Genomic DNA, 25,900 nt, shown 5'->3' on the forward strand with positions numbered 1-25,900 from the left:
GAGGCCGTGAAGAGGCCGTGCACCGCGCCGGCGGCCATCATCCTCATGGTGGGGGGGCGGGGGAGGGAAGGGGATGTGGGAGGGGGAGGGGGCGCGCGGGTGGGGGAGGGGGAGCCCCGGCGAGGGGAGGCGGGCGGGAGCGGGCTCTGGGGGTGGTGGGGGTGCCGACGGAGAGCGGATGTGAACCGAGTGGGAAGGCACGGGGTGTATGTATGTGTGTGTGAGCGTGTGTGTGGGGTCTCCGACCCGAGCCCGGGGAGAACTGAGGGGTGGGTGGGGTCTCTGTCTCTCTCTCAGGATCTAGGAAGCCGGGCACTGGCCGCGCCCCCGGGGGTGGCGGACGGGGAGGCTCCCCAGGGCGCACGGCCGAGCCCCCCAGGCCCTGCTCGGGGCGGGGGGCCGGAGGAGCGCAGGCGGCCGTTAGTGGGGGCCCCGGGGGCGGCGGGCGCGGGCGGCAGCGGCGGCGGCCCTGGCGGTGGCTGCGGGCCCGAGCATCTTCCCTGGGGCTCCCACCGCCGCTGGCCCCGCCCACCCGCGCGAGGCCACGCCCGTGCCGGCCAGGGCCACGCCCCCGCGGCGCCCTCATTGGTCCTCCCTGGAAGCCCCTTCGGGTTGGCCACGCCCCCTCCAGGGCTGCCAGCCAAGAGGGACCTGCTTCTTGCCCCTCCAGGAACTGAGCTAGGGACCCTGGGATCGGCTTTTAGTGAGCGCTTATTCTGCGCCGGCTCTGGCTCCACGGGCGCTCTAACCTTCATTGCCCGGAGCCGGCAACTCTGAGTGTGTGTGTGCACGCCCACTCTGCAGATGGCAAGACTGAGTCGCAGAACCTTACTGGGTTACGATACCAAACTCGGCTCAGAGCGTCTTCAGGTCAACAGCCCCGGGCAGCTGCAAGGGCTCAAGGGACTTGCCTGAAAGGGGAATCCGACTTAGAGCTTGTGACCCCCAAGCCTGGCATCCAGCAGGCTCTGGCTTCAAACCACCCCCCAACCCCCAGGACATAGGGGCCAAAGAGTGCTGTGTCCCCCTGCACAGTGAGCCTGTCAGTTCAGGGGACTGAAAAAGTCCCCTTTTCCAAGGAGAGGTGGAGGGTGGGGGCGCCCCGCCAGTGTGGATAGAGGGAAAGCTGGGTCCACGGAACTAGTCACTGGCAAGGGGGGACCCTGTTTGCAGCTGCCCTCCCGTGTCATCTGGTCTCTAAGCTCCCTTATCCCGTATTCTTCATCACTGAGGACTCTCTCCTTCCTGGGTCAGCCTGAGCCAAGGCTGTACTCCGAGGGACTCCCAGGAGCTCCCAGGGGGCTCCGGATGGTGGTGGGATGGGCTCCACCCCACTTTCTGCCCAGGTCTCCAGCATGCCGGGTAGCAGATGGCCTGGGGTGGACGGGGTGGTCGCCCATCTGTCCCCTCCCCTCATTATCCCTGGAGCCAAGGGGATGAGAAGGGAGGGGCTGTGGTCCAGTGCAGACTGGATACGCCTTCACCATCTTCCTGATCCCTGAGGTGTGTGTGAGGGGTGTGGAGGAGGGAGGCAGAGCTGAGGAGCTGGTTGTCATGGAGACAGAGGAGAGGTGGGAGGGCGCACAGGGAGATCCCAGGGTCACTCTGAGATCCACCCCCTGGGACCCTCCTAGTCACACAGAGTCACGTCACCCAGGCAGGCCCAGCTCCACAGCTGTGACACACATACAGGTCCTACTGGGGGTGCACAGGTGTACAGAAGCCCTGCACTTCCACACAGGTGCACTCTGACATGTGAAGGCTCCCAGGGGACAGGCGTGCACGCGTACACACACACACACACACCTGTAAGTCAGATGAACCCAAAGACACAACCCTGGCTTTCACACACAGACAAGTCACACCAGAACGTTGTGTGTGCCCTAGGTGCCCAGATTCAGGGCCATTCCCAACTACCTGTCTGGCCCTACGTACCCTGAGAAATTCCACCTACGTGATCAGAGGCTCAGGACATGTATGGCCTAGGTCACATAAGACATATGCTACTGGTGTGAGCCAAGTGGACTGGTGGGCAGATTTCGTCAGCCTTGCACACCATGCAGGTGGCAGCAAACACTCAGAGTCCGGCACACACAATGTTTAGACGTTGGTTGGGTGCCACCCAGTGACACACACACAATACACAAGGGAGGCTGTGTGCTACTCGGCCCGCACACAGCCCCATCTCCACGCCCCCACCCCCCACAAACACACACACATCCCGAGCTCTCCCGTTTGGTCACACACAACAGCATGGTCGGTCACACACTCACACACAAACACAAACCTCCTCCTAGATATTTTTAAACCCGGGCTAGTTCTGCTGCCATGGCAACCGCCCCAAACCCATCACCATAGCAACCAAACGTCAGCTTTCCAAGCACCAAATCCTGGGGGATTGCAGGGCCCCAATCAGAGGCTGATGGAGGGGGCTGCACCCTCCACTATCACCCACGCCACCTCAGGGTCCCCACCCTAGAACGCTCAGGGAGTACAGGCACCCTAGGCTGAGCAGAAAGCAAGAGTGAGGGACCACAGAGCCCCAAGTGAAGCTGGGACAGGGGCCACCGCTCACCTGCTCCCTGGAGCTGTATGGGGGTGGTGCTCCTTGTTGGGTGGTCAGCTGCACCTGGACACACACACAAGCCTGGCTGTGGAACCTGCCATGCATGATCTGTGTGACCTATGCAGGACCTCGTCCTCTCTCTCTGAGTCTGGGGCAAGGTTGCTGTCTCTGCCAGGGATGTTAACACCCTTGCAAAGAGGGCTTCAAAGTCCAGGCACATCTACCTGCTAATGTTGACTTCCCGCCTTCCAGCTGCGGGGACTCCCCTGGGAACAGGGACAAATACTGGAGTATGTGGGGCTGTCAGGAACCCCACCCTGTGATGGGTGTGGCCACCAAGCTCACTTGGTGTGGATTTGGACTTGTTTATCTTTTTTATTTTAATGATCTGAAAGGCAGAGTTAGGGAGAAACAGAGACATCTTACATCCACTGGCTCACTCCTCAAATGGCCGCAACAACCAGAACTTGGCCAGTTGAAGCTGGAAGCTTCTTTTGAGTCTCCCACAGAGGTGCAGGGGCCCAAGCACTTGGGCTATCCTCCTCTACCTTTTCAGACCATTAACAGGGAAGTGAAGCAGCTAGAACTCAAACTGGTGCTCATATAGCATGCCAGCACCTTGGGTGGCAGGTTTACCCCATGTCAAAACGCCAGCCCTTAAAATTGATTACTTCTTCTTTTTTTCTTAAGATTTATTTATTTTTTTAAATTACAAAGTCATATATACAGAGAGGAGGACAGACAGAGAGGAAGATCTTCCGTCCGATGATTGATTCCCAAAGTGACCGCAAGAGCCGGTGCTGTGCCAACCCGAAGCCAGGAGCCAGGAACTTCCTCCAGGTCTCCCACACGGGTGCAGGGTCCCAAGGCTTTGGGCCATCCTCGACTGCTTTCCCAGGCCACAAGCAGGGAGCTGGATGGGAAATGGAGCTGCCAGGATTAGAACCGGCACCCGTATGGGATCCTGGCGCATTCAAGGCAAGGACTTTAGCCACTAGGCTACCGCACCAGGTCTGAAATCGATTACTTCTTAAGCAAGCCCTGATGGGAAAGTTGCTGTCATTGTGTCCATTATACAGAAGGTCCCAGAAAACTAACTTGGGAGCACAGAGCTACACAGTTCTGAGGGCTGGGATTAGAATGCCGGCAGGCAGTCACGCCCTTAGCCATTTCTCTCTCTTGCCTCTTAAAGAGAGATGGGTGAGGGCCAGTGTTGTGGCGCAGCCGCTTAAGCTACTGCCTAAAATGCTAGCATCCTCTATGGGAACTGGTTTGTGTTCTGGCTGCTCCGATTCTGATCCAGCACCCTGCTTGTGGCCTGAGAAAGCAGCGGAAGTGGCCCAAAGTCTTGAGACTCTGCACCCGAGTGAGAGACCCAGACGGAATTTCTGTACCAGATTTGGGAAATGAACCAGTGTGTGGAAGATCTTGTTCATTCTTTCTGCCTCTCTCTTTTTTCCTCTTTTTCTTTCTTTCTGAGATTTATTGATTGATTGATTTTTATTGGATAGAATTACAGAGAGGAGGAGAGGCAGAAAGAAGGATCTTGCATCCTTTGGTTCACTCCCCAAGTGGTTGCGATGGTCGGAGCAGAGCTGATCCGAAGCCAGGAGTCAGGAGTTTCTTCTGGGTCTTCCACATCGGCAAAGGGTCCCAGGGCTTTGGGCCATCCTCAACTGCTTTCCCAGGCCACAGGCAGGGAGCTGGATGGGAAGTGGAGCAGCCAGGATACAAACAGGCACCCATATGGGATTCTGGTGCATGCTCGGTAAGGACTTTAGCTACTATGCTACCGCGTCAGATCCCTTTCTTTCTTTTCTTTTAAAAAAGATTTATTCATTTCCACTGGAAAGGTAAGTCATATTTACAGAGAGAAGGAGAGATATAAAGATCTTCCATCCACTGGTTCATTCTTCACATGGCCATAATGGCTGGAGCTGAGCTGATCCGAAGCCAGGAGCCAGAAGCTTCTTCTGGGTCTCCCATGTGGGAACAGGGTCCCAAGGCTCTGGCCCCATTATCAACTGCTTTCCCAAGTCACGAGCCGGGAATTGAACGGGAAGCAGAGCAGCCGAGACACGAACTGGCGCCCATGTGGGATCCTGGCACTTGCAAGGAGAGGATTAGCTAATTGAGCCATCACACTGGGTCCAACTCTACCTTTCAAATACATGAGATAAATCCCTTTTTAAAAAGGAGAGAGAGAGAGAGAGAGAGAGAGAGAGAGAGAGAGAGAGAGAGAGAGAGAGAGAGGCCTGGTGTTGTAGCTCAGTGGCTAAAGTCCTTGCCTTGCATGCACTGGGATCCCATATGGGAACCAGTTCTAATCCTGGCAGCCCCACTTCCCATCCAGCTCCCTGCTTGTGGCCTGGAAAGGCAGTCAAGGGCAGCCCAAAGCTTTGGGACTCTGCACTCATGTAGGAGACAGAGAAGAGGCTCCAGGCTCCTGGCTTTGGATTGGCGTAACTGCAACCATTGCAGCTGCTTGGGAGTAAATCAATGGACATAAAATCTTTCTGTCTCTCCTCCTGTCTGTATAGCTGACTTTGCAATAAAATAAATAAGCAACTCTTACAGAAAATAAAAAAAGGAGAGAGAGAGATCAGTGAGGAATGGTAGATCCTTGGAAATGCTTTCTAGTTGCTGTTTTCTGGAAGGCGAGGCCTCAGTTTTCCAGCCTGTAAAATGGGGATGAAAAGATGGCACTGGCTGGGGTGCACCTGCCCTTGGGGGGCTCTAAAGATGGGCTGTCTCCTCTGAGTGCTGCTTGTCGGTGGGGAGCAGGTCGGGAGGGCGAGGCCAGCGGGCCAGCAGGTGAGTGGACAGGTGTGTTCCCTGCCCGGTTCCCGAGGGAGGCTCGAGCCGGGGCCGCAGTCCCCCGCTCACCAGTCCCCGGCTTTCTACAGTCGTAGCCCGCGTCTCTGCCTCTGTCAAGCGGGGAGCCCAGCTGTGCTGAATGTGGACAGGAGGCCCCGAGTCACTGCTGGTGAAACCGCCTGTATGGGGGCTCTGTCAGCGGGTGCACGTGTGTCACTGTTAATATCATCCCGGGATCCCAGAGCGGGGAGCAGGGCTGTAGAGCGGAAGGTTATTTTATTTATTTCTCTATTTATTTGGAAACTTCTGACTCACAGGAGCAAGTTGGCTGACGTCACGAGGCGGCGTACAGAGCACAGGTGCTTGTCCTATGCCTCAGTCGGCCGAGCGTCTACCCCTCGAGCCCGGGTGCTGATGGATCCCATGGGGAGGTGCTGCTGGGTTTCACAGCCCATTAACCAGACGCAGTTGGCACGGTGGACAAAACCCTGGTATTGGGGCTATGGGGTGGAGTTCTGGGATGCCTGGTCAGGGATGGGGAGGAGTAGAGTTGCTGGAAGAGAGCCAGGGGAGACTCCAGGCTGGAGGACTTCCTGACATGGGCTCCCAGGCAAGGGGCCATGGATTGGGAGGGCTGGGACCCGTGGCAGCACCTCTGTGGAGCAGTCACCTCCACGCGTGGTCCCCACAATGCCTCATGATGACGTGAACGGCCATGCTGCAGGCAAGGTGCTATGCACGGAGCGCCTCCTTGGTGTTGGACACTGCTCATGCGAAGGTGAGGGTGAGGTGGGGGAGGAGGAGAGAACCAGGCTGGGAGGTGGCCCCTGTGACAAACGGCATGGACGTTGGAGGCCTGAAGAAGGTGAGGGGGTGGGCCCCACGGACCCCCCACAGAGCTGCCCACAGGCAGAGGGGATAGCAGACAGCAAATGCCAAGGGCTTGAGGCATGGAGCAAGCCTGGCAAGTTGGGGAAGGAGCGATGGGGAGTCCAGGGAAATAGGAGAAGAGTGGGAGCAGGTTGAAGGAGGCAGGGCGGTGACGGGGCAAGGCCTCCCGGGCTGCTGGCGAGAGCCAGGTGTGGCTCGCCAGTTCAGTGGGAGCCACCGGAGGGTTTTGAGCAGAAGGATGCAGGCTGAGTTAAGTTTTGTCACCAGCTGCTCTCAGCTGAGCATGCAGAACACAGTGACCAGGGGCAGACATGGGAAGCAGGGAGGCTGGGCAGGAGGCGGCCTGGACCATGCAGGAGGCTGCTGGACAGATGCTGGCAGCTGGGGCGGGATGGGAGAGCAGCTGTGGACACGGTGGGAGCATAGTGGAACAGGCGTTTCACAGTTCCCAAGCTTCGGTTTCCCCACTTGCCAGTGAGGGTGGCAATAGAGCCATGACCCCTAGGGGCCCCAGGGTGACCTGAGGGATGGTCACTCCTGGGTGCAGGACACATGCTCACCCACACTGCTGGCTGCTGTCCCCAGTGAGCCTCCAGGTCTCATCCTGTGGTATGGCAGTGGGTTTTGGGGGTGGTGAGGGGAGCTGTCTAATGCCTGTGTGTTGGTCCCTCATCAGTGCTGAGGGTTTTTTTCATCCTGGCAGTCCCCCTGTGTCAGGTGGGGAACATGAAAGTCTAGAGTGGGCTTTCATCTTGCCCAGCAGCTCACGGTGAGCAGGGGCTGAGCCAAGGCTGGATGCTGAGCCTGCTTCTGCTCTCGTGGGCCTCCGTGGCCCGCCTCAGCCATGTTGTCCCGGCACAGAGTCCCGTCCCCACCCCCCAGCCAGGCCTGCACATCTTCCTGCAATTCCCTCCTGCCGCCGGGATCCAGTCCAAGTTCTGCTGGCTCAGGCCAAAACCTTGCCGTTGCCCTTGACACTACTGCTTTCTTCACGCTCGTGGCCAATCCATCAGCCTTTTCTGCCACACCTTCAGCTTCCCAGCCTGACCCGGTCTCCCCAACTCTGCCCCCTACACCCCTGCCAACTCCCACCCCAATTTCACCAGAGCCTGCTGCCTTGGTGCTGGTTTCCACCCTGGTCCACCCTTTCCAGCCAAGCATTTTTTTTCTTCCCTTTTTGAAAGCTTTGTTTATTTATTTGAGTTAGAGAGAAAGAGGGAGAGACGGGAAGAGCAAGATTTTCCATCTACTGGTTCACCCCCCAGATGGCTGCAACACCCAAACTGGGACCTGGAGCTCTAACCCAAGCACTTGGGCCATTCTCCACTGCTCCCTTAGGTGCGTTAACGGGAGTGGGATCAGAAGTGCAGCAGCCGAGACTTGAACCCAGGGCTACTCCCATGGGAGGCCAACCTTGCAAGCTGCAGCTTTAAGCCCCTGCACGGCAGAACCAGTCTCACTGCTTCCTCTCCAAAGGCAAGTCATACACTGTTGCATTCAGGAGAAATAAAAAGATGTTTCTGTAAAGACAGTGATAGGTCATCTACATCACTGTGCTCTTAACCTCTTGAATCACTCCATCACTTCGCTCACAAGCACCATCTTCAGTTGAGGCCACGCCCCAGCCGAGGCCCCGCCCCAGCCGAGGCCCCTCCCCTCAGCCGAGGTCTCATCCCTCAGCCGAGGCCCCGCCCCAACCGAGGCCCCTCCCCTCGACCGAGCCCCTCCCCTCAATCGAGGCCCCGCCCTAGCTCCTTGGCTTGACACCGCAGATGCCTAGACTTGTGCTGGTTCTTTGCGATCAATCAATTGATTGATTATTGCTGGTGGGATTTGATTTTAGCCGCTCCCTTTTGCTTCCCCTTAGGCACTCACTCTAATGTGCCTAGATGCTGGCTTCTCTGCCCGTCTTCTGCTCCTCTGTTTTGCTAAGATTCATGTGTGCCCTGAAAGCTATCTTTGCCGTGTGAGTGTGTGTGTGTTTAAGATTTATTTATATTTACTTGGAAGGTAGACTTAGAGATGCAGAGATCTTCCATTCACTGGTTCACTCCCAAACGGCCCCAGTCGCCAGAGCTGAGTTGACTCCAAGCCAGGTGCCAGGAGTTTCTTCCAGGTCTCTAACGTGGGTGCAGGGTTTCCGTGCTTTGGACCATCATGCCTCCGGGCATGGCATCCTCTTTGGATGTTAGTTTGAGTCCTGGATGCTCCACTTTCCATCCAGCTCCTGGCTCATGTGCCTGGAAAAGCAGGGGAGGATGGCTCAAGTTTTTGGGCCTCTGAATCCACGTGGGAGACCTGAAGAAAGTTCCTGGATCCTGGCTTCAGCCTGGACCAGCTTCAGTGGAGCGTGTCCCCTCCTCTGCGCAGGGGCTTCAACCCGCCCTTGATTGGGTTATCATGGACCTTCACTGCTCTACCCGGCACAGGACACGTGTGCCTGTGCACAGCCCCTCCTGAAGGGCGTGTTCTGGACCCTGGGGGCTTCCCTTAGCTTTCCGGACATGCCATGCTCAGCATTTCCCTACCAGCTCAGCGCCTGCTCCTCCGGAGTTTCCTCTGCAGCCCCAGTGTCAGCCTGTACTTTTATTACTCTTCTCTCTCTTCTGGTCCCTTGCTCCTTTGTGAAGGACACTCACCCTCACACATTCTCACACACAGACTGTCTCCTCTCTGACGGCTCATGACCCAAATGTCTGTGACAGCCAGGCCAAATCCAGAAGCCTGAAACCCAGTCAGTGTCTCCCCCGTGGGAGGCAGGGACCCAAGCGCTTGAGCCACCACCTGCTGCCTCCCAGGTTGTGTAGTAGCAGCAGTTGGAACCAGAGCCTTGGACTTGACCCAGGCCTTCCAGTATGGGATGATGGCTGGGTAATGCACCCCCCCCAAGAAAAAAGAAGACCCTTAACGGGCAGCCGGGAAAGACTGCTGTTGTCTTCTGTTTCTGTTTGTGACTTGTTGTACTCACCTAGCCCGGGGGGCTGGCAGAGTAGCCTTGTGTATTTATGGGATGTGGGGCACGCATTTAGTTGGTGGGGGTGGGTTACGGGAAGACAGACAGGTGTGGATGGGATGTCTGCTTCCATGTGGTTCGCAGGCAGGTGTCCTGGGGTAGGTAAAAGTCCTGCCCCAGGACTCCTACCTAGGGTCCGCTGTCCAAGGTGCTAATTCACCAGGGACCTGGCCAGGCTCTTGCAGGGGCAAGAATGTGGCTCTCTGGCCCCCAAGCCCTTGTGTAGGGGAAGTGAGGCAGGCGTCACTAAAGGACTGAGCCAGAAGCAAGCCTGGAGAAAACATTTTCTTTCCAAAAACACGGCCAGCATATGAATGGAGCGTGACGGCAATGTTCCAAAAAAAAAAAAAAAAAAAAAATCAGATGATGTCACCCATACTGTGAAGTTGAACCATGAGTTAGCTATCCTGTAATGGATTTTTACAACGTCCCCTTGGCCATGCTGGAGAAATATGACTGTCCTCCCCTCTCTGTTCGTAAGGGGCTCATCCAGGCAGCAAACTGACAGAAACACAGCCTGCTATTTGGGGGATTTTTGCAATGTTTGTACTATTTGTTAGGTCTTTCGGGCATGGAATTTGCCATGTCATATGCTAAGTGATTTTTTTTTTTCTTTTGGGAATCTTTGTAGGAGCCAGCGTTGTGGCACAACTTGGTATCCCATAGGGTGCCCCACTTCCCTTCCAGCTCCCTGCTACTTGGAAAGGCAGCGGAGGATGGCCTGGGATGCTTGGGCCCCTGCGCCCACGTGGGAGACCTGGATGGAGTTCCAGCCCTGATGGAGTTCCCAGGTGGGAAGTGTATCAATGGCTGGAAGACCTCTCTCTCTCTGTTTTCCCTTCTCTCTGTAACTCTGCCTTTAAAATAAATCTTTTTAAAGGAAGAATATTTCAGAGGCAGACCCACTTTCTCGTGCTTTTGTTTCTGTATTCTTGCTCCCCTCAATTCCATCGGCCGAGTCACTCAGGAGCCGCGTGGTACTCCAGGAAAGCGTTTATATCTCTCTGAGCCTGTTTGGCTGGCAGCAAAATGGAGATCCAAGCCAAAATAAAGCCTCACTTTGCAGCGTCGTCATGGATTTTTACATAAGCCACGTCCTGCACAGCGCTCGCCGCAGCCTCGGAACGCACCTAGCGACCATCAACCTGTCCCGACCCAGAGAACATTCCCACAGCTTCCAGACTGCGCGGTGCGCGCGCACACCCGACTCCCTCCTCCAGCCCCGCCCAGGTGGGCGGAACCTAGCCTACCGTCAGGCGTGGGCGGAGTCCAGGCGCTGCTTCCGGGATTCTCCCCCCAGCCTCCATCCCTACACCGGGGACCAACCTCTTTGCGTGACTGGCAGCTCTTTGAACCAGTTATGATTGGAGAGGGACTTGTCGTGCGGGAACTCCCTCAGTCCGGATTGGAACACCTTCGAGAGGGCGGGTTCTCGCCTGAGGTGGGGCGGGACAGCCTGACGGTCGTCTGCTTGGACGAGTGGAAATTAGACTATGGGAGAGCCCGAGCCAATCAGGAGCGAGGAGGCCGGCTCCCGGGGCGGGGCCGGAGCGTCGGCGGTTGAACGGCTCGTGTCGACGGAGGAGGTGAGGAGCGGCGGGAGCGGCGGGTGCGCGGGGCCCCAGGCGGCGGTCCTGGGGGGCGGCGGCGGCTGGGTGCCCTTTAACTCGGGGCGATGGGGCGGAGGACAGCGGTGTGAGTTATGGGGTGTGTCCCGGGTCTCTAAAGTTGCCCGAAGGGGAGACGGCGGCAAGGCGCTAAGCCTCGCCTAGATGTGAGCTGAGGGCTGCCCGAGTTCAAATCTCGGTTCTCCCACTTGCTCTGCAGAGGCCTTGGGGCCGGGCGCTGGACCCCTGGGGGGGCCCTAAGCAGCGTCCTCCTGGACCCGAGTACCTCGTCACCTTATGGTTTACCTCCCTGCCTTTGCATTTCCTAATGACTCCCAGACCTCCAGACGCACGTCCCCGCCCCCGGGACACCCCTTGTCTGGAAGTCCTGTTGACGTCCGCACGTGACATTTGTGTTTTTGCTCCTAGCTGGTCTGGGGTTGTCTTGCGTTGCCTCCCGGTTCCAGCACCCACACACGTGGTGAGTGGGATCAAGCACATCCCACTCTAGGTACAAGTGCCTCTTGCAGAGCAAATCCGAGTGGGCTCCCTTGCAGCCACCCTGGTCCTCGCCGTCTCCTGCGCTTAACCTGGTCTGGTTGCTGTGAGCTCCTCCCTGGGCTCCTGGCCTCTGCCTCCTCCCCCTGGAGGGAATCCTATGAAAATAAAAATCGTCCATGTGCCGCTTCATCCCCCAGCTGGGCCAAGTTGAAACCAGGAGACAGGAGCTTCCTCTGGTTCTCCTGCTTGGGTGCAGGGTCCCAAGGCCTTGGGCCATGCTCGGCTGCTTTCCTAGGCTGCATGGGAAGTGGAGCAGCCAGGACTGGAACCCGTGCCCATATGGGATGGTGTGCCTGCAGGTGGAGGATTAGCAGGTTGAGCTACTGTGCGGGCCCCAGGTCGTTTTCAGACCATGTTCCTGGCTCCCACCTCACTCAGCTGGTCTCTGACGTCCTTAGCCAACCCAGCCTCCTCTCTTCCCTCAGTTCCTGCCACAGCCCCCTCACCCACACTGTGCGGCCACTCTGGGCATCCTGGCTGTCTTTTGAATTCAGCAAACCCTTCCCTACCTCAGGGCCACTGTCCTTGCCGTACCCTCCATCTGGCTGCGGTTCCCTGCATGGCTGCATGGCTCAGCATCCCCCTGCTGCCCCACAATCCTCAGGTCTCTGTGGAGGTCAGCCTCACCATGGCCCCGCTGCCCACGCACCTCCAAAGTAGCTTTTGATGCTGCGGAGGTGGGTGTGTGTGGCCCTCCCCCTGGGGGGGTGGGGTGATTCCAGGACTCAGGTCCCCCCAGTGGGGGCACAGATGTTAGGTGGTCCTTCTGTGGTGTCGGCCACCCCAAGTTCTCCCTGCTTTGAGTGGTGGGTGGGGCCAGGGTTGGGTATCAGACTGGGCAGACTGTGGTCCCAGGTGTGCCAGGACCCACTCCTGAAACACTCTGGGGCTGGCTTGGAGCCGAGGTGGGGAGGGTACTGCTGTCAGCACACTCCTCTCCTATGGCCACTCCTCTGCTGGGCAGGGCTGGGTACGCTGGGGGCACTGCCCAAGTCAGAGAGGCCTTCCTGCAGGTGAGGATACTTCACTGATGGGACCCTGGAGAGTGGGCAGAGGGGAGAGACCACGGTGGCCTCCGAAGGTCCAGGAACCCTGTGCACGTGGTCTCCTGTGACACAAGTGATCCCTACTGCAATGCCTCCAGGCAGGGCATTGCAGCTCAAGAAGCTTGCCAGCTTCTCATGAGCCCATCACAGGGATGGCAGTGGCGAGTGCAGCCACTGTTGGAAACATCTTCCATTCATTAAGACTTATTATTTTTAAAGATTTACTTTTATTGGACAGTCAGATATACAGAGAAGAGGAGAGACAGAGAGGAAGATTTTCCGTCCACTGATTCACTCCCTAAAGCAGCCGCAATTGCTGGAGCAACGTCAATCCAAAGCTAGGAGCATGGAGCCTCTTCCAGGTTTCCCACATGGGTGCAGGATCCCAAGGCTTTGGGCCGTCCTCGACTGCTTTCCCAGGCCACAAGCAGGGAACTGGATGGGAAGTGGGGCCACCGTAATTAGAACCGGCGCCCATATGGGATCCTGGCACATTCAAGGTGAGGACCTTTAGCTGCTAGGCTATTGTGCCGGGCCCTAAGACTTATTTTTTACATGAAAGACAAACTTCAAAAGGAGAGAAAGAGATCTTCCACTCACTGGTTCATTCTCCAAGTGGGTGCAATGGCTGAAGCTGGGCCGGTCTGAAGTCTGGAGCCAGGAGCTTCTTCTGGGTTCCCCAAGGTTTTGTGCCATCCTCCACTGTTTTCCCAGGGTACAAGCAGGGAGCTGGATGCAGCCCCCATGTGGGATGCCAGAGCTGCATGTGGAAGGCTAGTTTATCCTGTCAGGGTGCCAGCCCCAAGAAGCACCTCCTATGCATCAACCGAATTAATTGACTCAAGGACCTCTCATTCTGGTCGCTGTACTATGGGAGAGGGCCAGAAGGGGGGCAGATGCCTCACCCGAGGCCATGCCATAGGAGCCTGGTGTCTGAGCCCAGAGGTCCCCAGCCTGCAGCAGGTGCCAGGCTGAAGGTGGGAGACCACGGGTGGGTTGGTGCTAGGAGGCACAGGCCAGGGCAGCGGCTGGGTGATTAGTTGGGGACCTGATTCCTTGACTCTTGCCGTAGGATTGTAGGCAAGGGTCAGTTTCAGCTTCCCTAATGACCACGGGGGGGGGGGGCATGCCCAGTGCAGGCCTGACTTGACTCACTAGCAAGGGTCAAACCTGAGGCCGGTGCTGGAAGCTGAAGCTGGGGAGGAAGAGCAAGGGCGAGCTTGAAATTGGGGTAACATCAATGACCAGGATGTGGCCCTGGTCCCGTAGCAAGGATGGAGGATGTGAGTAGAGGGCCAGGGTCTGGTGGTGGGTGGAGGGAAGTGGCCCTGGGGGATCCCAGAAATGGGTGAGGGACTGTTCCCTGGGGAAGTGAAGGGACGTAACTGGTGCCTGCTGGGAGGGGAAGTGTCTCACCACTTGGGAGGGCGTGGACTCAGATGGGCTGCGGAATGCAGGTGGAAAGTGGTGTGGGGAAAGTGGAACCTGGGACTGTTGTGTGGGGGTGGGGTGATGGAATTGCGTAATACAGGAGGGCCCTGGGAGCTATGGGGTGAGGAACTGTGGGGAACTGTGGGGTAGGGTGGGGAAGGAGGGAGCAGAGTGCACTGACCCTCTTCCACTTGCACAGAGCGGGCTGGAAATAAGGGGGCTGGTGGGGTGTCACACAAGGGACAGGAGAGCGGGGTTCTGTGGAGAGGAGGGAAGCCCAGACCCTTCCCACTGGAGGCTGGGCCAGGGAGGAGGGTGGAGCCGCACACGTGCAGGATTTATTCCATCAGAAGTGAAAGAGCGTTTGGAAGAGGAGTTGGGCTGGGGAGGTGAGGGCGAAGCTTGTGCAGGTGAGAGAGGGGGAGGTGTGCACAGGGGAGCGTTGAATTCCAGCGGAGAACTAACAGGTGCCTAGGTGGTGGGGCTGGGACTAAAAACAATGAAAGTGCAGGGTGCAGGGTGGGGGGCGTATGCAGAGGAGTGGGGAGGGAGGAAGGCAGGGGTGAGGTGTGGAGCAGGGAAGGAGGAGGGCAGGGGTGAGGAGGTGTGAAGCTGGGAAGGAGGACAGGGGCGAAGTGTGGAGCAGGGAAGGAGGAGGCAGGGGTGAGGTGTGGCGCGCCGCCGCTTCCACTCGGTAGGCATGATGATGCCATGCTTGCTTGCCGACCTCCAGTGCCATGGCAACGGCGTGGTGCGGCTGCTGATTGGCTGGCGGGGTGTGAGGGGTGGGGCTGTGGGCGGGATCTATGGCGTCTGGCCTGAGAGTGAGGAAGTAGTTGGAATGAACAGTCAGACCCGGGGTTGTTAATCCGCACCTCTGGACCCTCAGAGCCAAGCAGAAATTACCCTAGTGTGGGTTTTCTGGGGGAAGGGGTCCCCAGGTTCCCGGAAACCCCTCCAGAAAGCACAAGAGACTGTCAGGACATCTGTGTCCCGGGGCCACCTTATGACGTGGCCTGGCCAGGTCTCTGCGGAGCTTTTAGGCTCAGCGCCCTCTCCAAAGGTTCTACTGCGTATCGTTCCCTCCATTCTCCTGCCAGGCCTCGGTGGGGGTGGGTGGGTGGGGAGCAGGGGTGCCGCCCCGGGCGGATAGAGGCCTGTGTGAGTGCCCGCCGGCCGGCCACGTCTCTGATCTCACCGTCTCTTACTCTTTTCTGCTTGCTCAGCAGCTGCTGCCCACACTGACCTCCCGGCTTTTCTGAGAACAGCCCACAGCTGGCCCAGGTGTGGCTGTTCGAACCGCCTCCCCCCACTCTGTGGGGTATGGGGGGTCTCCCTCTAGGGAAGCAGGCCTGCCCACACTCTTCACACATATGCTGGCTGCCCTCATGCTGGTCTCCTGTGGCCTCCCCAGCTCCCGGTTTTATTTGAACACTCTGACCCATGGTAGGACAGGGGGAGCTCTCATTCTGAGCCAGCCTGGGGTCCGAGCTCAGGACGCAGGCCAACCACCTCCCCCAGCTCCCCGGCTCCTGTCTGGGACAGGATACTCCAGCTGCTGAGCAGGGGCCCTGGGAATGGGCTGCTTCCCGGGCAGCCTGCAGGCCTGGCGGTCCCCTCACCCGGAGCCCTCTCCCCAGAGCCGCAGCCTTCCCAGCCCCTTCTGTGCTCTGCCGCTCTGCCCGCTCCATCGATCCTGGTCTCCCTGTCCAGCTCAGCTCTTCTGCACAAACATTCATGGTGTGAGTGATGGTCTCACTAAGGCGATATGATTGGCAACCATACATTCCTGTAAGCCTGCATGGGGTCTTAGTCTACCCATTTACCAGATTAGGAAAGTGAGGCAAGGGCCCAGTGCGGTAGCCTAGTGGCTAAAGTCCTCATCGTGCATTCACTGGGATCCCATATAAGTGCCGGTTCATGTCTCTGCTGTTCCACTTGCCTTCTAGCTCCTTGCTTGTGGCCTGGGAAAGCAGTTGAGGACGGCCCAAGGTATTGGGATGCTGCACTTGCATGGGAGACCTGGAAGAGGCTCCTGGCTTCGGATTGGCTCAGTTGTGGCCATTGCGGCCACTTGGGGAGTGAACCAGTGAATGGAATATTTTGGTCTCGCCTTCTCCCTGTAAATCTGCCTTTCCAATAAAAATAAATCCTAAAAAAAAAGAAAGAAGGTGAGGCCCACAGAGGGGAGCGAGCTTTCACTGAGGTGCCGCGGCTGGCAGACGCTGCCCCAGGATCTCCATCCCGGCCCTGCCCTCCCAGCCCTGCTCTTCCCTGTCCACAGTGACCCTGGCCATGAACCAGCCGGCCGGCCTGCAGGTGGACTATGTCTTCCGGGGCGTGGAACACGCCGTGCGTGTGGCGGTTTCTGGTCAGGTGCTGGAGCTGGAGGTGGAGGACCGGATGACGGCTGACCAGTGGCGGGGCGAGTTCGATGCCAACTGTGAGTGTGGCTGCCTGGAGTGGGGCGGGCGGAGTGTGTCTCCCCCAGCCCACCGGAACCCCACCTACCTGCCCCTTCTGTGGTTGGCCAGCAACCCTGCGAGGTGGTGGTGAGGGGGAGAGGGGCTGTGGGTGGAGGTGCTGGAGGGGGGGAGGTCTGGAGAGCTTGGGTGCCCCCCACTCTGGCTGGGCCAGTGGTCAGATCTAAGAGGGACTCCCCCTTTCCCTACCCACCCTGTCCCCCGCCAGTCATTGAAGACTTGACACACAAGACGGGGAACTTCAAGCAGTTCAACATCTTTTGTAACATGCTGGAGTCGGCTCTCACACAGGTAGGGCCAGGGCAGAGGCTCGGGGGGTTCAGGCCAGAGTGCTCTGCAGGAAACCCTTCCCCTCTGTCTCCCTGGAAAACACAAGGCCCTGTCTCCTCTCTCAGCTGCGAACGGCTTGTCCCAGATCTGCTAGCACTTAGTCCTGTGGAGGAAGTGTAAAGGGAGAATAGCGCGCCACTCATACTCGTTTTTAATGATTTGAAAGAGGAAGGAATGAACCGTGTGCTGGTTCGCTCCTCAGACAGCCGCAGTGGCTAGAGCTGGTCCAGGCTGAAGCCAGGGGCTTGCAGCTGCATCCATGTCTCCTACGTGGGTGGCAGGGGGTGTCCAAGCATGGGCCCATCCTCTGCTGCCTCCCAGGCCACGGGCAGGAAGCTGGATGGGAAGTGGAGCAGCTGGGACTTGAACCGGCGCCCACATGGGATGCTGGCGTTACCTGGTACAAATGTGTAGTCAAGAGTTGAACGGCAATAATAGGAGTGCACGCAGGCTGCGCGGCAGCTCCTGCTTCCCTCTCCCGACAGAGCAGTGAGTCCGTCACGCTGGACCTGCTGACCTACACAGACCTGGAGTCCCTGCGGAACCGCAAGATGGGGGCCCGGCCCGGCTCGGTGGCCCCCAGGTCAGCCCAGCTCAACTCCAAGCGCTACCTGATCCTCATCTACTCCGTGGAGTTTGACAGGTGGGGGCTGAGGCCGGGGAGGAGCCCCCTGGTCACCAGGACAGCACGGGGACATTGGGTCAGCCTTGGCTTTGAGATGTCTGGTGTCCTCAAGACTTCACAGTGTGTTTATTTGAGGGGTAGAAAGAAAGAGTAGAAGGGGCAATAGGGAGAAGAGAGAGAGAGAGAGCAAGCGAGAACCTCCTGTCCACTGGTTTACTCTGAACTCTTTTGAAGACCCCTTAGCTATGACCGGAAGTGGTCACCTGCAAGGGACACTGGGAAAATGAGTATCTGGCATTCTGGCCTGGACACGGGCAGGTGGTGAGGGAGAGAGGGGCTGGTGATGGCCATGGGCAGTGGACAGTGTCCGCTCAGCTCTCGCGGCTCCTGGGTTTCCCAGTGAGAAGGGGAGAATACTCTAAGAACCGAAGTGACTGAGGGGGGGATCCGTGGGGTGAGGCAGATTTCCCCCCTGGGGGAACAGTTAGGTTGTGCACCAGCACCCCCTCTAGCAGGGGTGACAAGGAAGTGACTGTAGTTTGTGCTTGTTGGGGGGCCCTGTCCTCGCTCGTGAGGGGCTCCTGGGTGGTGGTCGCGTGCAATCTGCCGCGCTGCCTTGTCGCCCCCTGCTGGCGAAGCGGACATCGGCATCCTGTTACCTGTGCGAGAGACTGGGCCCTCATCCCCCCCAGGCTGCTGCGTTTACCTGGGAGGACTGGGGGATTGATGAGTTTGGAGTCCTGGGGTGCCCGGCAGGGGGTTCTCAGCCTCTGAGGTTCCCCGGTTCTGATCCCCCCTCCCGTAGGATTCACTACCCGCTGCCCCTCCCGTACCAGGGCAAGCCCGACCCAGTGGTCCTGCAGGGCATCATCCGCTCCCTGAAGGAGGAGCTGGGACGCCTGCGCGGGCTGGACGGCCAAGACGCTCGGGACTCCCGGGAGACGGAGATCTGGCATCTGCGGGAGCAGTGAGTGCAACCTGGGCGGCTGGGGTCGGATGTGGGTACATGCAGGGCACTGTGGGTGCTGCGGGCCAGGTGCCAGCAGGGAGGACCCGTCCTCTGCTCTCTGGGTCTGCCGGGAGGAGCCTGGCTGTGCTGGACCGAGCTGAGGGGCAGAGGAGACGGGGCAGCTGCTGGGTCAGCGTCCTCCCCGGGAGGCGCCTGCGCTTCCCAGGCCGGCCACTTGGGGGCACCCTGAGCCTTTGGAACCTCTGGCAGAACTATCAGGCCGACTTGGGGCCCGCAGCTGCAGTCCGGTCAGAGTTTGAGAGGAGAATCATTCGGTCATTCATTCGTTCATCCAACATTTACTGAGTGTGCGCACTATCTGTCACTAGTTAATGTTGTGCAAGATATTTTTATTTATTTGAAAGAGTTACAGAGAGTAACAGCAATTGTCCATCTATGGGTTCACTCAAAGTGGGACAAACAGCAGGGCCTGGCGCATGCCAAGCCAGGAGCTTCGCCTGGCCTGCCGTGCGGGTGCAGGGCCCATCCTCCACTGCTTTCCCCGGCGTATTGACAGGGAGTAGATTGGAAGTGCAGCAGCAAGAACTGGAACTGGTGTCCATGTGGGACGCTGGTGGCCCAGGTGGTATCTTGCCCCAGGGCAGCACAACGCCCGGCCCCTGATTACTGTGTCTGTGCTCTCCACTGCCTGACACTCACGGTCTAAACGCTCTTCATCAGCCCCTGGAGGCGTGTAGGTCAGTGTCATTGTCAATGTCATTGTGAGGCCCAGACAGCTGTCGAGGCTGTCCTGCCTGGGACACACGGAGTAGAGTTGAGGGAGGTGGCCTGGCCCTGGGGCCTGCATTCCTGCACAGTGAGCCAGACAGGTGCAGCCGCTGTCCGGGGGGGGGGCGTGGAGAGCCGAACAGAAAGCAGAGATGGTGCTGATATGCAACGCTCTGCTGTGGCTGGTGCCAGCACCAAGGAGAGGTGCCTCAGAGCCACGGCAGGTGGGGAGGAAGCGGAGAGAGCACACAGGCGGGCCAGTTCGCCCAGGCATCTTGGCTGGTCCCAGGAGAAGGAGGCAGGCTGGGGGGACTGAATGGAAGCTCCTTGGGGAGCTCCAGATTTCCAGAATGTTCCTTCGGAAAGGGCGTGAGCCCACAAAGAAGTGGATGGCAGATGGTCACGCGCGCACTGGCCCTGCAGCCTCAGCCGCTGTGCACGTGGTGCTGTCCTGTTGGGTTTGTTCAGAGGGGCGGCTCCTGTGCTGGGTTAGCACCTTCGCAAGCCCAGAGCACTTCAGAGTTACGTGTCACCCGGGAGGGCACTAGAGACATGCACCCGTCCAGGGTGAGCAGTACCCCAGGTCATCTGGCCCCCTGTGGGTGTGGCTGTACTTCTCTGATTATCTCATAAATGCTTTTTCTTTCATTTTCCTTTTAAAAAAATATATTGGTCAGTGCAGTGGCTCAACAGGATAAGCCTCCGCCTGTAGTGCTAGCATCCCATTTGGGTGCCTAGTTTGAGTCCTGGCTGCTCCACTTCCCATCCAGCTCCCTGTTTGAGGCCTAGGAAACCAGTTGAGGACGGCCCAAGCCCTCAGGCCCCTGCACCTGCATGGGAAACCCAGAGGAAGTGCCTGGCTCCTGGCTTCAGATTGGCTCAGCTCCAGCCACTGCGGCCATTTGGGGAAGTGAACCAGCAGACAGAAGATCTTTCTCTGTCTCTCCTCCTCTCTCTGTAAATCTGTATTTCAAATAAAAATAAATCGATCTTTTTAAAAAAAAACACAATATATTACCTGAAAGACAGAGCGATTGAGATTGGTCCCCTCCCCAAATGCCCCCAGAGTCCAGGGCTGGGCCGCACTGAGCCGGAAGGGTCACACTCCTTCCTCTGGGTCTCCCACCTGGGTGGTGGCCACTCACGTCCTTGGGCCGTCCTCCACTGCTTTCCCAGGCACGTTAGCAGAGAGTTGGGTCGGAAGAGAAGCAGCCAGGACTTGAACCCAGCACTGCTTATGGGATGGTGGTGACACGGGTGGTGACAATCCCTGTGCCACAGTGCTGGTCCCTATTTTTTAACTTTCTCGTTGTGAGATGCGCTCCACATAAAATGAGGAGTGTGCAGTAGAAGCCTACAGCTTACCAAGCCTGCCGCAGCACAGCTCCCCACCCGGGAGGCCTGGCTCTGCTGTCCAGCCCTGGCCCAGCTCCGGCTGTTGCCTGGCGCCCGGGGAGTGAGCCAGCAGGAGGGAGAGGCGCTCGGCTGAGTGTTGTCCAGGTCCCCACCGGGGTCAGCGGTGCCCGCCTCATTTCCTTCCGCCCCTGCTGCTGCTACAAACATGGCAGCCAGGAGTACCATGGAGTAGTCCGCTGTGTCCTTTCGGCAGGAAGAGGTCTGTGTGCTCAGATCAGCCTTGCATTTTACGGAGTCCTCCCTGAAATGGGAGCCTGTGAGACCGGAAGCTGGAAATGGGGGCCCTCTGTGGGGGTGCGGAGGTGGATTCTAAAGAATCAGAACTCACCCGGCCGGGTTCCCAGCCCTGCATCCCCTGGCCCCAGGAGGAGGGTGTGTGTGCGTGTGCGTGTGCGTGTGTGTGTGTGTGTGTGTACCCTAGGCTCCCTCCCGGAGGAGGGGGAGGTAATAACTGGCAGTGAGGGGAGAGGGTCTCCTGCCTTGGCCCTTTGCTAGGGGAAGTGAAATGACGGGTGTGGGTGAGGAGGAGTAGGGTGGATGGGGCCCAGCGGGCTCTCTCCCACCCCTCGCCATAGGGTGTCGCGCCTGGTGTCCGAGAAGCGGGAGCTGGAGACCCAGCTGGGCCGATCGCGCGAGGAGGCGCTGGCCGGCCGGGCTGCGCGCCAGGAGGCCGAGGCCCTGCGCGGGCTCGTGCACAGCTTGGAGCTGGAGCTGCGGCAGGAGCGCGGCCTGGGACACCGGGGGTCGAGCCGCCGCGGCCAGGACTGCCGCCGCCTGGCCAAGGAGGTGAGGGCCGGGGCGGCCGGCGGGGCGGCGGGGGGCGCGGGCCTCGGCCTCCCTGGGGACCTCTGCGCGCCTCTCCCCTGCCGGCAGCTGGAGGAGGTGAAGGCGTCGGAGCGGAGCCTGCGCGCGCGGCTGAAGACGCTCAACGGCGAGCTGGCCCTGTACAAAAGAGGGTGAGGGGCGGGGCCGGCAGGTGCGCTTGGCCGGGCAGGGTGGAGCCTAGAGGAGTGCGGGGCTTGAGGCCAGGACTGGAAATAGGGACCTGGAGAGGGCCGTGGTCTGGAGGGGTGTGGCCCGGCAGGCGGGGTCAGGAAATTTCTTGGTATGTGTAGATGCTGCAGGTGAAGGGGTTGTGCTGGGATGTCCGGAAGTGGCAAATGGGCGTCGTTTGGGGTGTGTGTTGTGGGGGCAGCGGCTGTTCTCTAAATCTTGCAGATCCTGGGGGAGGCCAGAGGTGGGCAGTGCGTGTCTGGGAGCTGGAGAAGGTGCTGTCGGGGTCGGGGTGGGGCTGGCCAGGTGCACGCCAGAAACACTAACAGCGCGCCTCACGCTGCCAGGAGACGGACTACACCGGTGGCACCGGCCTCGGCCAGGGACAACCGGGCTTCAACATCCCGGGAACGCTCCACGTCGCGGGGGCCGCGCGGCTGCTCGTTCCTCATCTCGGGAGAGCGGCCGGGGCCGTGGTCGGCCTGCTCGGCCCTCGCCCTCACCCACAGGTCTGGGCCTGCCTGCCCTGCTCGGGGAAGTGGAGGCAGGGGCGGTGGCCTGGGGCGATCCTGTAACCCCACCTCCACTTTATCCTAGGTGGTCGTGCCACCCGCTTCGACCCCACAGCCTTTGTGAAAGCCAAGGAAAAGAAACAGAGGGAGATCAAAATGAAGTGAGGGCACGTGCCCTGCTCAGCCGCCTCACACCTGGCCGGGTGCCCACCTGCCTCCATCTACCTCCTCACCGACCCTGCCCCCTTCCCGGGCCCTCCCCTGCCTGCTCACTGCTTCCTCTTCCCACCTGGCCGGCGCCCCCCAGCCCTCTCTGGGGTTGGCCTGGAACCCGCTGGGGGAGGGGTGTGCAGCAGGACCTTTCCCTGCCTGGCTGGGCCACCCATGGGGGTCTCCTTCCCGGTTTTCCAGGCAGCAGCAGCAGCAGCGGAACCGACTGGGCACCGGGGCAAGCGGGGACGGTCTGTCCATCTCATGGTCCCGCCAGGCCCGGCCTCCTGCTGCTGTGACCAGCCGGGGGGGACGCAGCTAACCGCTCCCGACACCGCAGCTCCTCGGGTAACTGGCTGGAGGCTGTGGTGTGGCTGGTGGGGTCAGGTGGGCCGGTGTGGGGGGTTTGGGGGTGCGGTGGGTGGGAGGCTGAGCGCTCACACCAGGTCCTCTCTCCAGTCGACAGCTTCCGCAGCCGCTGCTCCTCGGCCAGCTCTGGCAGCGAGCTGGACCTCTCCCAGTCGCTCTCCAGAGGGTGAGCCTTGGGCTGGGGGAGTGGGTGATGAAGGGCGGGGCCTTTGTAGAACCAGCAGGGATGACCGAGTGCCAAGACTCCCTCCCCTGCCCCATTGTCCCCAGCAGCATTCGCAGGCTCCGGAAGCCTTCCAGCCCCACCTCCTGGAGTGGGTCCCACATGGTGAGTGTCGCCCTGGCCAGCAGCCCTGGTGGCCTGTCATGCCGGGGTCCAGCTGCAGAGGGCGACTGTCAGGTGCCTCTGTGGCCAGGGGCCTTGGGAGGCTGTTGGGTTGTGGGGGGCACACTGGCACAGGTGCTGAGTGCATGACCATTCTTTTGCCTGTGTGTACCTCAAGTTTCTTTGTCAATTCACTGAGGGGGTTCCTTGGCATAAGAGGGGGTCCCAGCAGCTGCCAGTCCATGTGCCTGTTGAAGTGCAGAAATCCCAGTGGGATTTGGGGGATAGGAGTGAAGTGGAGTGTCTGAACCATTTCCTGGCTCCCCTGCCACCAGAAGTCCACAGCTCTGGAACGTAGCCATCATCAGAGACGACTGGCCACCTCGGGGGGCTGGGTCCCCATCAAAGGTGAGCCTGTGGGACCCTGCATCTGCCCTGCCTCCCCCCAGGCCCCACTAGGAGAGGTCCCAGGGTGGCATGTGGGGCAGGGTGGAAGGGCCTGCCACCTCATTCCCCTCTGGTACCCACCCCCCCCCCGCCCTCAGAGTATAGCTCAGACCACCAGGCGGCTGACATGGCTGAGATAGACGCCCGTCTGAAGGCCCTGCAGGAGTACATGAACCGGCTGGACACGCGGTCCTGATCGTGGGGGGCGGGGCTCTGCCGCTCTTGGGGGGTCTCCAGTGTGGGAGGCCCTGGCCCCGCCCTCTCCCCAAGCCACACCTGCATTTTGTAAATAAACAGATTTGCCCTTGGGGGGGCCCTCTCTGATGACTGAAGGGCAGGGCTTGGGTGGGGAGAGAGGAAGAGTTGGATGTGTGTGTGTTTCTGGGTGGGGGCTCATGGGTGGCAGTGAGCAGCCCGGGCCGGAAGGACAGGCCCCGCAGCTGAGGGTGTGGGTGCTGTCCAGGCCCACAAGGTGCTGATTCCTGGGCTCTCAGCTGTGGAGCTGCTCCCCAGCTGGGCTCTGTGGGGTTTTGGTTTAGGGTCGGGGCCCCTGGGTTCTGAGCAGCAGAGAGGATGGAGGGCTGGGAGGAGGCTGGGGGTCCCCCCAGGGAAGGGAGGTGTGTGGAGATCGCTGGCTTGCAGACACCAGTTGACCTGCAGGTGGTTTATTGCGGAGGAGGTGCTGGGGGCCCGGGTGGGGGAGGGGAGGGCTGCGGGGTGGGACCTGGGCGGGAGGGGGGGGGGCGCCGGCCTCACTCCCGGTAATGCGGCCAGGTCTGGATGATGCGGTAGAGCTGGTCGCCTGGCGACAGCGTCTGCTGCACGTCCCGGTGGCCTTTGACCTCGTAGTTGGAGCTCAGGATGCCCAGCGCCTGACCGCAGGCCAGCAGGCTCTGGGCCGCCCGCAGGGCACGGGGGTGGGGCGCCCGATCTGGGGGGTGCAGAGAGGCGGGAGTGTGACTGGGGCTCATGTGAGGTGAAGGCGAGCACGGAGCTGGACTTGGGGCTGGGGAATCCCCGGGGGAGGGGCCCGCCTGCCCAGAAGCTGACCTCAGTGTTGGGAATCATCACATCCTACCCCGGCCCCCATGCTGTGGTTGAAAATTACCCCCATTATTAGTGAGGGGAGAGGCTCAGAAAATGTGACCACCTGCCAGCGGGGCGTGGGGTGGGTCTCTGCTGTGCTGCCCACAGTGCCCAGCTCACCCATGAAGTTGCCCATGAAGCTGATGCCGATGGCTCTGACGTTCCAGGTGGGCCCTGTGTGGTCACCCTTGATGTTCCAGCCCGCGACCCTCATACACCAGCCCGTCTTCTCCAATCAGGAAGCTGTGTGGTTGGATGGGTGGGGCTTGATGAGTGAGTGACAGCTTCCTGGGAGCAGTCTACCACCTCATCCACCTCTCCCCTTCTGCCTTCCTGCCACTCGCACCCTGTGTGGGAGCAGAGAGGTGGGCTCCCCGGCCGGAGGACACACAGCCAGCTGGGTAGAGAGAGCCAGGGTTTCAGCCAGGTCTCCATGGTGTCTCCGCCCACTGGGGCTTATTTGCCCCAGGCTGCTTGCTGCCCTTGGTGGTCACTCTGGCCACAGGGACAGAGACGCAGGGCTTGGGGTGAGAGCAGGACCTGAAGCCCCAGGATTTATCTGCCTCTGTAGCGTGTTTCCAACCCCGGAAGTACTTCCTGAAGACTCACAGAAAGCATCTCTGGTGACTTGACGTGTGGGAATAAACGATCCTCCCCTGCAGCAGTTACTGCTTACTCAGGCTCCCCGCCGTGGGGCCTTCAGTCTGGGGCCCAGCTGGGCTCTTGTTACTCAGGAATCTGGCTCGCAGGACCCCTCCCACCTGGCCAGCCCCTGGCCCAGTGGCCTGGCTGTGCTCGCTGTGCCCTGGTCACGGGGGAGCAGGAGCAGCAGGGGCATTCTGGGTCCTGGGTGATTCTGGTTCCTGAGATGCCAGGAGCCACCTGCAGTCTGCCGCCTCCACAGACGTGCCTGGCTTTGGGGCCACCCCAAAGTTCCAAGCTAGCTGGTCCTTGGATCCAACACCTTAAAGGCGGTGTGTGACAGCATTTGGAACTGGGGGTACCCATGGAAGTTTCCAGATTTCTTAGAGTAAGGTCTTCTAAAGAGGGGCAGGGCCTGGGAACATGCATTCCTGGGATTTTGCAGGTGTCTCTCACCCATCTGCGTTTGGGAGCCTGTGGGATTCCTCTGTCTGACTGGAGCCCCAGCCCCACAGGGGTCTCGTTGGTGAGGGCCTGGGAAGTGGGGAGCCATGGCCACACTACCCTGACCTTGTCTTCTCCCGTAAGTCAGCCCATGTTTTTCTGCTCCATTAAACTTCTCACAGCAACTTGCCAGTCCTTACAGAGCGACCTGTTCCACCCCCTAGACCCCTGCCTGTGCCCCGTACAGTGCCCCATCTCCAGCTGCCCAGCCTCTGCCCCCAGTACTCCCCGCCCACCATACCCTCCCCTCAGCTCCCCCTCCCAGAGCCGATTCAAAGTCCCTGCTCC

General features: G+C 59.6%; 2 protein-coding genes across 2 annotated transcripts in view; one reads left to right on the top strand and one right to left on the bottom strand.

Annotated features, from left to right (window-relative positions):
- Position 1: 1 nt before the first annotated feature.
- Positions 2–23,689, top strand: CCDC61 (coiled-coil domain containing 61). The gene is given in 16 exon segments (XM_058674357.1): positions 2–6; positions 16,217–16,375; positions 16,624–16,706; positions 17,231–17,388; positions 18,176–18,337; positions 21,100–21,310; positions 21,398–21,480; positions 21,865–21,943; positions 21,945–22,026; positions 22,115–22,190; positions 22,441–22,546; positions 22,548–22,587; positions 22,699–22,774; positions 22,879–22,936; positions 23,269–23,341; positions 23,479–23,689. Coding segments are annotated over 15 exon segments (1,533 nt in total). The 5' UTR covers positions 2–6; positions 16,217–16,227; the 3' UTR covers positions 23,577–23,689.
- A 423-nt stretch (positions 23,690–24,112) lies between these two features.
- PGLYRP1 (peptidoglycan recognition protein 1) overlaps positions 24,113–25,900 on the bottom strand; it is a 2,739-nt gene continuing 951 nt past the window's right edge. Inside the window, 3 exon segments of the mRNA XM_004597928.2 lie at positions 24,113–24,311; positions 24,587–24,668; positions 24,670–24,709. Coding sequence (XP_004597985.2) covers positions 24,133–24,311; positions 24,587–24,668; positions 24,670–24,709 — 301 coding nt within the window. The 3' untranslated portion in view covers positions 24,113–24,132.

The sequence above is a fragment of the Ochotona princeps genome, chromosome 16, assembly GCF_030435755.1.
Source record: "Ochotona princeps isolate mOchPri1 chromosome 16, mOchPri1.hap1, whole genome shotgun sequence".
NCBI lineage: Eukaryota > Metazoa > Chordata > Mammalia > Lagomorpha > Ochotonidae > Ochotona > Ochotona princeps.